Source organism: Coloeus monedula (genome assembly GCF_965178545.1).
Source record: "Coloeus monedula genome assembly, chromosome: 5".
In the NCBI taxonomy this organism is placed as follows: domain Eukaryota; kingdom Metazoa; phylum Chordata; class Aves; order Passeriformes; family Corvidae; genus Coloeus; species Coloeus monedula.
Window position 1 is genome coordinate 2,047,895 of NC_138785.1, and position 12,016 is coordinate 2,059,910.

At 47.8% G+C, this 12,016-nt stretch overlaps 1 protein-coding gene across 2 annotated transcripts in view; it reads left to right on the forward strand.

Moving 5' to 3' along the window:
* ANK2 (ankyrin 2) overlaps positions 1-9,542 on the forward strand; it is a gene marked incomplete at its 5' end in the record, with an annotated part of 129,831 nt that extends 120,289 nt beyond the window's left edge. For both annotated transcript variants that reach the window (XM_082282025.1, XM_082282026.1), the window contains 7 exons: positions 462-741; positions 2,249-2,341; positions 2,759-2,842; positions 3,850-4,014; positions 4,694-4,876; positions 5,882-5,973; positions 7,335-9,542. In XM_082282025.1, coding sequence (XP_082138151.1) covers positions 462-741; positions 2,249-2,341; positions 2,759-2,842; positions 3,850-4,014; positions 4,694-4,876; positions 5,882-5,973; positions 7,335-7,518 — 1,081 coding nt within the window. In that variant the 3' untranslated portion in view covers positions 7,519-9,542. The remainder of the gene's footprint in view (positions 1-461; positions 742-2,248; positions 2,342-2,758; positions 2,843-3,849; positions 4,015-4,693; positions 4,877-5,881; positions 5,974-7,334) is intronic.
* Positions 9,543-12,016: the final 2,474 nt, after the last annotated feature.

Sequence of the window (12,016 nt, forward strand, 5' to 3'; positions counted from 1 at the left end):
ATTACAAACAAAACCTGAACCTCTTCTGAATTTCTGTTTGCTAAAGCTCCAGAATTCTACATAAAAGTTGGTTTCTCCACTTTGCAGCTGCACAGCTTGTGCTCAGTGTTTTAGCTGCCTCACATCCTCCTACAGTGATCCGGGCTCTTCCCCTAAAGAAATAAATGGCAATCTGTAGAGACGTGAGGGCGCAAGTGACAGCAAAGCTCTCTCCAAGTTTTGCAGAATTGCAAAAACTGCAGGGTTTGGATATCCATTTGGAGATGTGCTCGGGAAGACGCGTGGGGTTCCCAGCCAGACTACTCTGCAGTTCCTGTCAAGAAGTATCAGTTATTTCTAGACTTTGCCAGACAACATAATAATATGGGTTATGTGGGAATACGAGTCAGTGCCTAATATTCCATTGATGGAAACTGGGAAGCACTGCACGGTAGTAACTCGCTTGAACCTGTAATTCACAGCGTCACGAGTCCAGGAACGGAGCAGTCCGTGGGAGCTGGAAAAGCAGCGAGCGGAAAATCCGCACCCTCGAGCACGGCAAAGGGAGAGGTGCAGGGAGCAGCCCTGCAGCCTCCGTCCTCTGCCCAGAGAGGGGACTCCCCCATCATCCAAGAGCCCGAGGACCCCCACCTCCACCGGGAGCAGCTCTCGCCAAGGAGATCTAGTCTTGTGATAGTGGAGTCAACTGAGGAGCAGATGGAGAATTCTGGAAGGGGCTGCGAGGAGGAATCCTTAGAAAAGGTAAATGACAACTTTGCCTCAAAGTAATTGACACAAAACCCCGAGTTTTACGTCTCACTCGTTCCTTAAGATGAGAATATTTGTAATTCATTTGCATCTGGCACTGAGTTGTTTCTCCTTCCCTCTGTGGTTAGAAGGGTCGGGTAAAGGCTTTTCTCTTGAGGTTTTCCAAGTTGATGCAAGCCCCAGATCCCAAAGTCTAGACTGGTAGTTCTGGTTCTGCCCTACCCTTCTGTGTCCTCTGGCCTGTGGCAGTTACATCTGTGCCTGAGAGAGACAGAGAGCGTCAGTAACAGGGGCAGAAACAAACCGTGTACAAGCAAAAGCTGAAACAGATGTAATGTGGGCAAAGTAGTAACATAAAAGCTCATAAAGCAAGGCAAGGCTGGCCCAGAGCAGCACGAGAAGCGGCATAAAAGGCCTGTAAAGTCCCTGAGATGGAAAAGAGGCAGCAGTTGTGCATTGCAGCCGACTAAGGGTGTAGTGGAAGAACGGTGTTTATGTAGCACGCAGGCAGTAAAGAGATACGGAGACAGGAGAGGGGAACATCAAAACCGCACAAGGCAGGTCTTGGGTTGTGTGAGACAAAGGGACTTCACTGCAGTGGTCAGAGAGGGGAAGGCATCAAGCAGCAAGGAAAGAGAGCAACCAGATGGCTTTTACTGGAGAATTAAAATCTCTTGGCAGATAAAGGTTTAAGAATAAGCAACTTGCTTTGCCCGTTCTAAGCGGGAGAGAAGGAGAAGGCACCGTTGGGCAGGAAATTAGTTTTGTAAGTTTAGTTAGAGCAGAGGTGGTCCAGTTCTACTGAAGCAGAAATTATTTCACCGTCACATTCATTAGAAACAAGCCCTTCAGTCTTTGCTACTGTGTGGTCAAAGGTATCCCCTCTAGAATAAAGGGTTTCAGAGCTCTGCCTCTGGGATCTCAGGAAAAAGTGGAATTTAAAGTGTGTCAGATGACTGAAGGAGTATCTCCAGCAGGGCCCAGCACAAGGGCTGCTGGAGGACAGGCTGCAGTTGAAATAATGCACTGCTTTTTTCCTCCAGTTCTTTTACTAAAGTGAAACAACAACAACAACTGGTACCACCAAAAAGGAACACCCCCCCGCCCTTATTTATTTTCCCCTTTACGTTTTTTATAGCACAGCTATTTCCCACCTCGTTCTTTTCAGCCTCTCTTTGCCTTCTGACGCAATTTTTAAATTTTTAACTCTTCCCTATGCAGGAGAGACAACTCCAACACTGGTTGCTAATTTCTCCTGATCTTTCTAGTCCTGAGGCTGCTGCTACACTGTCCTCTAGTTAAAACTGCTCAGTCCTACTCTCTGTCCACTGTGCTCTGTACTGCCCCCTGTGGAGGCTTAAAAGGCTTTCCTATATTTTCCTGCGTCATTAACACAGAAAGCGTCTGCAAAATGTAGGAATTGCAGAGCTGGTGTAGGAAGACAGAAGCTGTAGGTACTGCTAGTACCACGTACAGAGCCCTGCTTCCATGCTTCCCCTAGGAGTTAGCAGAGGAGTTAGGCGGGCTGGAGCTCAGCTCGGACGATGACGAGATGGTCACTACCAGGGTCATTCGGCGCCGGGTGATTATTCAGGTACTGAGTGTTGAACGACTGCACGAGCCTGCGCTGCCTCAGGCCCTGAGCTGGTGTTGCACCTCAAGCTGGGATGCTCCCAAATAATGCATCTCCACTGGATAAGCCTCTCCAATACCGTAGGATTACAGTAACACTGCTAACCCAACTCTAAATTCCACTAGATGCCTCGGTTGGAGGAGGATGGAGGCTTGTCAGCCCCGTCTACAACAAGGCCAACTAACCTATCTTTGCCTGCGTGCCGTGGCATCACTTTTCTTTGCATGCCTCTCTAAGGATTTATTTGCCGAACAGGTTTTTTTCCTAACATTGCTGATTTTTTTTCCATTCTGCAACCAATTAACTGATTTTAAACTTGCTTATTTCGAGACCCACACGAAGGCCTTGCTTCACGCAACTTTGTTCTTTGTCGTACAGGCTGATAGTATGCCTGAAATGCCACCAGAAACAGTCACAGAAGAGCAGTACACAGATGAACATGGCCACACAGTGGTAAAGAAGGTATTGTCAGTTCTGCCCCTTGGTACCTTCTTCCTCTCCTGTAAAAGGAAGGAGAAATCATCCACAGAAATGCCAAACTTTCTGCTATGAAGGGGCGTGATTTGAAGAGTAAAGAGTGGAAGGAATGAGAATTTCTGCTCATGAGAGACACCAAAGTTGGAAGAATTACTTAGATTCTTAAAATCATTCTGTGTTACGGTATATAACCTAACAGGACGTATTTTGTTAACTTTGATTTAAAGCCAATGAAACTTCTGCATAGATCCACATTTTTCAGAAGAAAGTTGTTTGTTTCCTTTAAAAAGCCCCAGCAAAAAACCTCACTCTGCCCCAATCTGATCTGGGATCTTTCTTGGCTTGTCCTAATGAAAGCAATGGAAGGCTGGGTCCATAAGAGTCAGATAAACCCAGACTCTAGATCTTCAAAACCAGGTCATGCTTAGAAAAGCAAATTCTGCACAGCACAGAAGTGAAAGGGGAAGTTCAGTGCTCCTTTGTTTATCTGACAGCTTGGTGCTCAGTGATTTGGTCTAGGATATGGCTGAGCTGGGCTTGTGGCAAACTCCATCTTCTGTGTTTCGAGCAGTCGTCACAGCCCCTCAGCCGGATGGGTTGTCTCTGGAACCTGTTGGAGTTGCTGTTACACAGCCAAAGACTCCCTGGTCGTGTTGCACAGGAGCGAGCGCGCCTGCGAGCGCGGATAGGTCTGTGCCTCGAACCGCTCTGCGCACGGCTTCGGGTCATCCACAGACGGATGCACACCCATCCTCCTGAGAAATTTCACATCTTGAACCCTGTAATGCTCTTCTTGCTTTGGCCTGCCAGTGCCTCGAGAGCTTCAGCACCAGAGGAGTCTCTTGAGTAGGTGTGGAAGAATAAAATACCCAACCATCTACGCAGGTTCTTCCACGTAGGAAAAAACACCCTTTGAGTAGAAAATACCAGATAGAGAACAAGGAGGACTATTTTACTGCTAATTCTTTGGGGAATAAACTCCATTCCTTCAGGTGACTCGGAAGATCATCCGGCGCTTTGTTGCTCCAGATGGCACGGAAAAAGAGGAAGTGGTAATGCAGGGAACACCTCAAGCCCCCGTCACTGTGGAAGAGGGAGATGGTTATTCCAAAGTGGTGAAGCGGGTTGTGCTGAAGAGTGACAGTGAGCACGCAGAGGTAGGGTGTGCTTTACCTGCTGTGGCACAAAGCAGCAGCACCGCAACAGCTGGTGAGAGCCCTGACTAACAGGGCTCTTAGTCACTGCAGCTTGGTGTGCTCATTCTGCCACTCAGTCCTAGAACCCCACAGTTACAGTACGTTGACCTTACTGGCCTCTTCTTGCTTTGAAGAGGCTTAAAACCACCTATGACTTAGACCAGAAGTAGTTTAGAGCCAGGTAATAAAAACAGAAGCAACCTGAGAAGGTAAGTGCTTTCCTGCCATGCTTCACCACGTGGCCCTACAGACATTTGGATCGGCGTACCTAAGTTGTGACAGAGGGCCAGAAGCTGGCAATAGGATGTGCTTCCAGCAGTCCTGGGCCAAGGGCAAGGTGTAGCAAGCGGTTATTGGAACTGTGAAAAACCTCACTGACACTTCTTGCCAGCATTTCTCATCAGAATTAATTCCCTAGGAGTAAAGTAACAAGAAAGAAGAGTCTTTTCTTTCTTCTTTTCTTTTTCCTTGTTTATCCTTCCTTTTTTCTTTTTCTTTTTTTTTTTTCCTTTCCCCCCCCCCCCCTTTCTTTTTTTTTTTTTTACCGTATGGAGCCCACAGACAGGAAAGTCATTTTGCCAGTGCACATCACAAAGTGTGGAGTTCATCTCCAGCTTACTTGTGCTTTCTGACCTTGCAGGTGACCCTGTCTGAACCTGCCGTTCTGTCTAGTGCCTCCAAATTCCAGTCCGAACCAGTGGAGGGCCGGAAAGTCAGCAAAGTCATAAAGACCACTGTAGTGCATGGAGAGAGGATGGAGAAACACCTGGGGGATGCCAGCCTGGCTTCTGATCTTCCATCAGCCAAAGAGGACTTCGAAGAGGTACAGATAATTTTTATATGTCAGCATTACAGCAAGCATCACCACAGCTCCAGGGAAAAACTCTGTTCTCCTGAAAGGTTTTGGTGGTGGTGCGCCAGCCTCAACCGGCGAGTCCACGTTGCAAAAAGATGCGCATACAAAGAATGCGTAGGGAAAGCCGACGTGGCAGAATTAGCTAAGAAACTTGTTAAGACCAAAGAAAAACATCATGGAGGCTTTGTGTGGAGTTCTTAGAAGTCTCGGGTGTGAGCGCAGTTAAAGTTCATTCACGTGTTACCACTCGGGGAGCTCATTTTGGAAGTGGCTACAGTTAAGCCCCCACCCTGGGTAAAGGGATGTGTTTCTCCTCGAAAGGACAAAACAGCGACGAAGCTGATGAGCACTTCTCTGGTGTTCTGCTCTTTCTGATCACTTGAGACATTTTAGTAAGAGACAAGTGATCTTGGATGAAAACAGTTTTTTATTTTCTACAAGTAACTGACAGCACTTCATTCTGAATCCAGCCTATGGTCCCCTTGAATAGCATGCCTTAGAGGCTAAAGTAACTACCTACCAAGTAGATAAACAGATAAAAGCTGTGTGGCAGCAGGTGACACGTGTATGCAGTTTGGGTTTTGTAACCAGGAACCCAGAGCAGCAGCCTGGTCCCCCTTTTTGCACAGAGGCCAAACAAGGGGCAAAACCTGTCTGGTAGAGGTTCAAAGAGAGAGCTTGGGAAGGAACACGTAGTTAGTTCCTAGCTCCCACCTCAGCAAATGGGGAAGCCTGGATGGCCGGGAGGAGGAGCTCGTACTGCGAGGTGCTTTGGTGCAGTTATTACTGCAGTCAAACTGCCGCACACGAGGAGCTGTATCTGACGCGTGCGCAGCAGGGAGGCAGCTGCTGCTTTAGGTTCCTGTTCAGCATTTCCTCAGCATTGGTCTGTGGGAGTACAAAGGACTAAGGCAGGAAGAGCTCCACGTGTTTGGGGTGTGTTGTAATTTGAAGTTTATGTTTGCATTGGAGGCTTTGAGCTACACAGGTCACCACATGACAGTCCAAGTCCCTGCTTTGGTAGAGAAAGAAGTCAAGAAAGAAGATGGATCAGTAATTAAAAGGTTTGGCTTGGCAAGTTGATGAAGTGTGACTGCAAATGAATTAACACACTCACGTGAGTGCATTGCAGTGAGTGCCTGCAGTGAATGCAAAGCTTTAGTTGCAGTGGTACTAAAGCAACTCCTAACCTGATGGAAGTGATGGCTTAAAGAACCTGGAAATAAAACAACACTTTCCAGACAATATTGGTACAGCAGGTAATACGAAGGCTGGTCTCTCTTGGAGGCCTCCAGGGGCAGATATGGAAAAATGCCCACCCCCAGATGGGGTGAATACAGTTTTGTTAGTGTAGCAAATGATCATCATTCTAATGGAATGGAGAATGGAGGGAGGGAGGGAGAATGAATAGTGAATGGATGATGGAGAATGCATGAAGGAATGGAGAATGGATAGAGATTCTTCTCCTCCTTCTTTCTCCTTCTCCTCCATTCATCCATCCAGTCTCCATCATCCATCCAGTCTCCAGCCATCCTCCATCCATCCATTCTGATGCCTTTTTCTCTGCAGAAGTAAGAGCAAGACACAGGGTGATAAAAAGGGGTCCCTTTATATAAGGTGCACCCTTAGGTGCACAGTTTCTCAGGCGGGAAATGACGAAGATGCATGCCCCACGCAACTCCTGTACAATTTGTGTTGATTCTGCAAATTAGCATATCTGATAAGAGCTGCCCCCAGTTAAAAGCGTGCCCAGTGAAGTAATGCCCCCAGCTCTAGTACTTCTATTTCTAAATGCACCCCACCTGGGATGAAGACTGGACCCTGTTTATAAAAACGTGTCGTACAGAGCTAGTTTCAACCTTGGTTTCTAAGAGGACCAAGACAGCATAGGGGTCCTGGAATTTGTTTTGTCTTTCTGCCTAGGAAAACCCTGAAGCTAAGCTAAGTTACAGTAATAGGCTACAAAGCTACAAATATGTGTGTCAAGAATACAGAGAACGTATAAAAGAAAAAAGGTAAAAATCGAGACGGCATCAATTCGTTGATCATCCCTTTGTCCATCCTCCGTTCATTCATCACCCATCACGCATTCTCCATTGATTCATTCTTCATTTTCTTTCTTCCTTCTTTTCTCCTGTCCACCGAGCTCTCCACACCCAGCGCTATGGAGGCCACGGCCGGGGCTCACTGCAGTACAGACACAGGGCCGGAGTTATGCTGAGGACACGTTCCCCAGGGTGCGCATGGCATCGACTGAGGCAGTCCTTGATAGGAGTCGGCACTATTGCATCATACTTAGACATTGCCATGCCTTCTCTCTAGCACGTGCAACTCTGCCTTGGAAAAGCCTGAAAACCACAATATTCTCAGACCTTCAGAACTGTGGCCTTTCTAAGTCAGGTCTCTCCCTTTTTTTTGTTTCCAGGACAATACTAAGTAAAGCCAGCACACAGAAGAGGACCGTGATGAAGGACCGCTATGGAAAACATGTTCACATAGAAGAGCTGGAAGACACCCCAGAAGCGCTCCCCAGGGATGACCTCCAGCATGACCTCCAGCAGCTTCTTAGGCACTTCTGCCAAGAGGACTGGACGCAGGAGGCCAAGTGAGAAGCTGCCGCCCCGCACAGCACCGCGCGACCCCTCCTGTACGCAGCCGTCACCATCCCTGGGTAGCAGAGTCATCACCGATGCCAGCCACTGCCGCTTCTGCCTGTGCAGCCGCAGTGAATTCACTTCCCCCCATCCCAAATTTCATTTTGTGCTGGTATGATTTTTCACCCTGTAAGCTAATTTGTGACCAAAGATAGCATCCTTCAGGCAGGATGATTTATCCGCCTCGCCGGCACCCTTGCCAGCGTCACCGCTTGTCCCTGTCCCTTCGCTCTGGCGCTCGCTTCCTGACACGGCCCTTGCCAAGCAGACTTCATCTCCAGGCCTCTTCCACTGACTGTGTACGTGCACCGTACAAAGGAGTTGACGTGTAAACTGTACATAGCAGAGTACTTGAACTCACGAGACCGCAGAACACTCTCTGCCCGCTGGCGTCGTGGGTTACGAGGTGTAGTGACCCTGTGGAACGGCACCGGCTCACGGAACGGCACCGCCCGCACTGCAGACGCTGACTAAGCCAGGAGGAAGCGCTGCAGAGCCACCACGTACTAAGACTGACTGTTTATAGAGAGCTGGTCTAGGCAAAGGCTGCGAGAGTCGGGCAAAAGACAGCTGTTCACGTGAATCACAGCTGACTGTGGCCATCAATAGTGCAGACACCTTTAGCCAGCCGTTCCCAGACAAACGTTTCCAAAAGAACAAGACAGACAAATTACCCCACTAGGTAGCCAAGTTGCTAGCAGCTCTAGCTACGGCACGTTCGCGTACGGTATTGAAGCCTATAGATCCGGACCTGTGGCGGGGTGCGTTAAACAATTCTAACTCCGGTAGTTTCCCGTTTCCATCACCGCTTAGCCGACCTCACCGACTGACTGGGGGTGCTTCCTGCTGTCCACTGCACTGTAGATAACTACGGGACAAAGACTTACCCACTATAAAAGGAGAATAATTAATTCACCGTGTTTTATCAAGATTGCCTCTTAGCCGATAGACGCATGCGGCATTTGAAGGTCAAAACCAAACCCTCCTAGAACCATGTCAGCTTCTTGGCCCTCTTAGCACTGAGCGAGCAGTTTTTATCTTCTGATCAAGTGTTTTTTAAAGAACAAGTGCTCACAATCCTTGGCAGCCGGTTTCTGTTCATATTTTGTTATGTAACTATATATAATATATATATATATTTCTAAACCGACCCTCTGAAAACCACGATAGCATGTCTGCACTTTTATTTTCCAAAAGGGGAACATAGGATCTGACGTTTTGGGTGTTCTATACCTTAATATTTAACGGAGGGAGCTCTGTAGGGTTTTAGCATAACATGCACACACACACACACACCCACCCCAACTTAATGGTTTTAAACAGCTGTTTAATTTTTTTAGTAGTAGACTCAACACCAGAGTAAAACCAAGCCTCTCCTCTAGGAGCAATCCTTTGTCCCAGCTTATCTGGCCTTCCACAACTATAGGGTTCTTTGGTTTTGTTTTTTTTAGCGACTCACTCAGTGCTCAGAGCAAGGGCACTTCCTCATTAAGGTAACGATGCCAAAAGCATGGAACCATCTCTGGAGTTCTGGCTTCCTGTGGGCAGAACCACCTGAGGTGCCGTGCTGACACTTTTTGGGCAGGCGAGAAAGGAAACGAAAAGAAAAAAGTGTTTTGGCAGCCAAACCGAATGAGACCCGCGATGAAACATCTCACAGCGCATTGTGGCTTCCTGGCTGTCTGAGACAGCGCAGGAGGGTCTTCAAGGATGGGGCTCTCAAGAAATGCATTTCTGTTGTGTTATTTGCGGTGCAGATGATGTTCTGTGTAACAGCATAATGGTTATTCACCTCTTATTTTGATTTTTTGCTGTGTTATCAGAGAACTTGAATACTGTGAGAAGAAGTGAATTTTAAGTTGATGAATCAGCATCTTGTTCCCATGGTGATAACACTAATTGAATATATCTATGAGGGCATGTATTAGTTAAAAATTAAAAAGATACAACACTAACAATACATAGCTGCAATGTGTACAATGGCTGATTTAACGAAATAAAAATGTACAAGTGTTAAATGTAGCAACGGTGGCTCGCTCGCTTTTACTGCCGGCGCAGCAGGAAGGGGACAGTGCCCGCACGGGGACCTCAGCTGTGCGGGCAGAGTTACGGTTCCTGTGTTCCCAGCCCGCTCATCCCAGACACAGCAACGCCTTGTCAAGGGTACGACCTGAGCCAAAAGCTGCGTTTCCTCTCCTCCTCCTCCTTTTCCAATGACGGACAACTGCGTATAAACGAGTCCGACAATCGAACAAATCCAACGCAAACCCACACCCAGCAAGCAAAGACCCCGCGTTAAAAGACACCGCACCCCCCTCCAGCTGTGACACAGCTGTCACAGTGGCCTGAGGACAAGCGAGAGTAACAGATGGGGTAACTAATGGGGCACTGCAGAGGCGCGTGTGCCCGGTGAGCCCCACTGCCTGCGTCGGAGAGCATGGCAGCGCCAGGGAACGGCGAGGCACGGCACAGGTAGGCCAGCGCTGGGTTTTACACGTTTTTAAATCCCAGCCTGATCAGTTTCACCCAGCACTGCCAGCATTCCCAAACAGAAACACTGTTTTCCTGAAAGACACTGGCTAGTTCTCCTTAATACCTGAACACCTTTCCTCAAGACACATTCTTTTTTTTTTTAACAAACCCAGTTGTTAAATGCAGGGGCTGACTTTGCACTTGCTGTGCCCTCACAAGTGGCAGCAATAATTCAAGTACTACATTACTCTTGCTTTACACCTTGAGACACAAAAGGCTTTATTTTTTTGTTTCTGTATACAAATTACATGAACCAGCACCATCTTCTAAGCTTTTTTCTTAGTCTGACCATAACACAGCTCAAAAAAGAGTGTTATTAGCAGAGCCTGTTACCTCCTGCCTCTCTTCCCCGCAAACCCTGGAAGATGCCGGTGTGGCTCTGTGACCAGCAGAGAGCAGTTTAGTAAATTCTGCCACCTGTGACAGCCCTGGTAGTAGGTACCGCCGAAGGGTGGTCACTGTCTCCTTCCATTGATGACTTAATATTTTTACTTAACATTCCATAAAACTGGACTACAAGTGAGATGGAGCATCCTGTGGGCGCTTCCTAGAACACATGGATTCACGACGTGGAATTAAGCGAGCCAGAAAACACAGACAGATTCGACTCTCAGCTGCCAGCTCAGGCCATGCATAGATAACCAGTGCGTTTTGTAGCTACAAGCTCTCTACTCCACACACTACAGCCTATAACTTCAGGCCTTTGACAGTGTGCAACTTCCAAATCCGGTGCCTTTCCCTAAGGAAATGAACCCAAATGGCTTCACCTTCACCTTAAAACATTCAACATAGCCCAGGTCTGAACTCTGCAGTTGCTGCAAGCACTTGGCACAGGAAGCAGCGTTTGAGAACAGCCCAAAGCTACAGCAGTTGTCAGGTCTCAAAGCACGTGGGGTAAAGAGGTTGCTGGCTGCCACTCTCGTCAGTGCAGCAGCAATGCCAGAAAGAGCAGCTGGATCCTCAGCCTTTGCCGGATGTTTCAGTCCCCTACGCAGAGCTGGCTTGTCTTGCCAGGCCTAACCCTGTCCCTCAGCTGTGGCAGCAGCCATAGGCACAGTCCCCCCTGTGCTTCCCCTGCCATTTCTGGTTCCCGCCTCTGCCATCAGGAGAGGATTACACACCTAGGAGCCTGTCGGGCAGGGGGGGATTTGCTTGGGTCTCTGCAGGTAAAGGGAGCAAGGTGAGCTATGAACATCTAAATTTCTGATGCACTGGAAGGGTGTGAGGAGTAACCCTCACTCTATGTGCACGCTGCAGGGCCTTAAGACACAACACTGCACCCTCAGCTCATTTCTTCAGCTGTTCCAATAAAACCCCAAACAAGAACATGCAGCCACACAACCAGCCCCAAACAGGAGAGCTGCTCACACCCCACCACAGACCTGAACCCCTTGGTCCCACTGAGCCAAGAGGACACGTCCAGATCACGGAATGTCCAGCAAGGGCACCCATTTACTTACTTCAAAACCAACTGACTCCCTTTTCCTTCCTGCTTCTCAGATCTGCTCCATCAAATCAACATCTTTTTTGGTCAAACTCTGGTTGGTTGGTTGTTTTCAAATAAATCCAACACCTCCTTTGCCTACTGACTAAAACAATACCCAAGTGATCATCACATGAGGCCCAACATGGCTATTGCTGAGCTTAAGGCTAAAACTGAGCTCACCTGACACATCACTCCCCTACAATTAAATTAAAAATAATTAACTGGTGTTCCCTCTGCTCCTATTGTTCCAGCACCTGGCTAACCATGAGGATTATCTTTTCCCATTTGTCAGGCTACAGTTTCATTGCTGTATTTTTATGCCAGCATGACCCACAGGAACTGTCAGAATAATAGAATTAAAAAAAAAAAAAAAAAAGTGGCTGAAAAGTGGTGAAGGCCTGCAGCAGTGCCACAAATCTGTCTGAAACTCCTGTG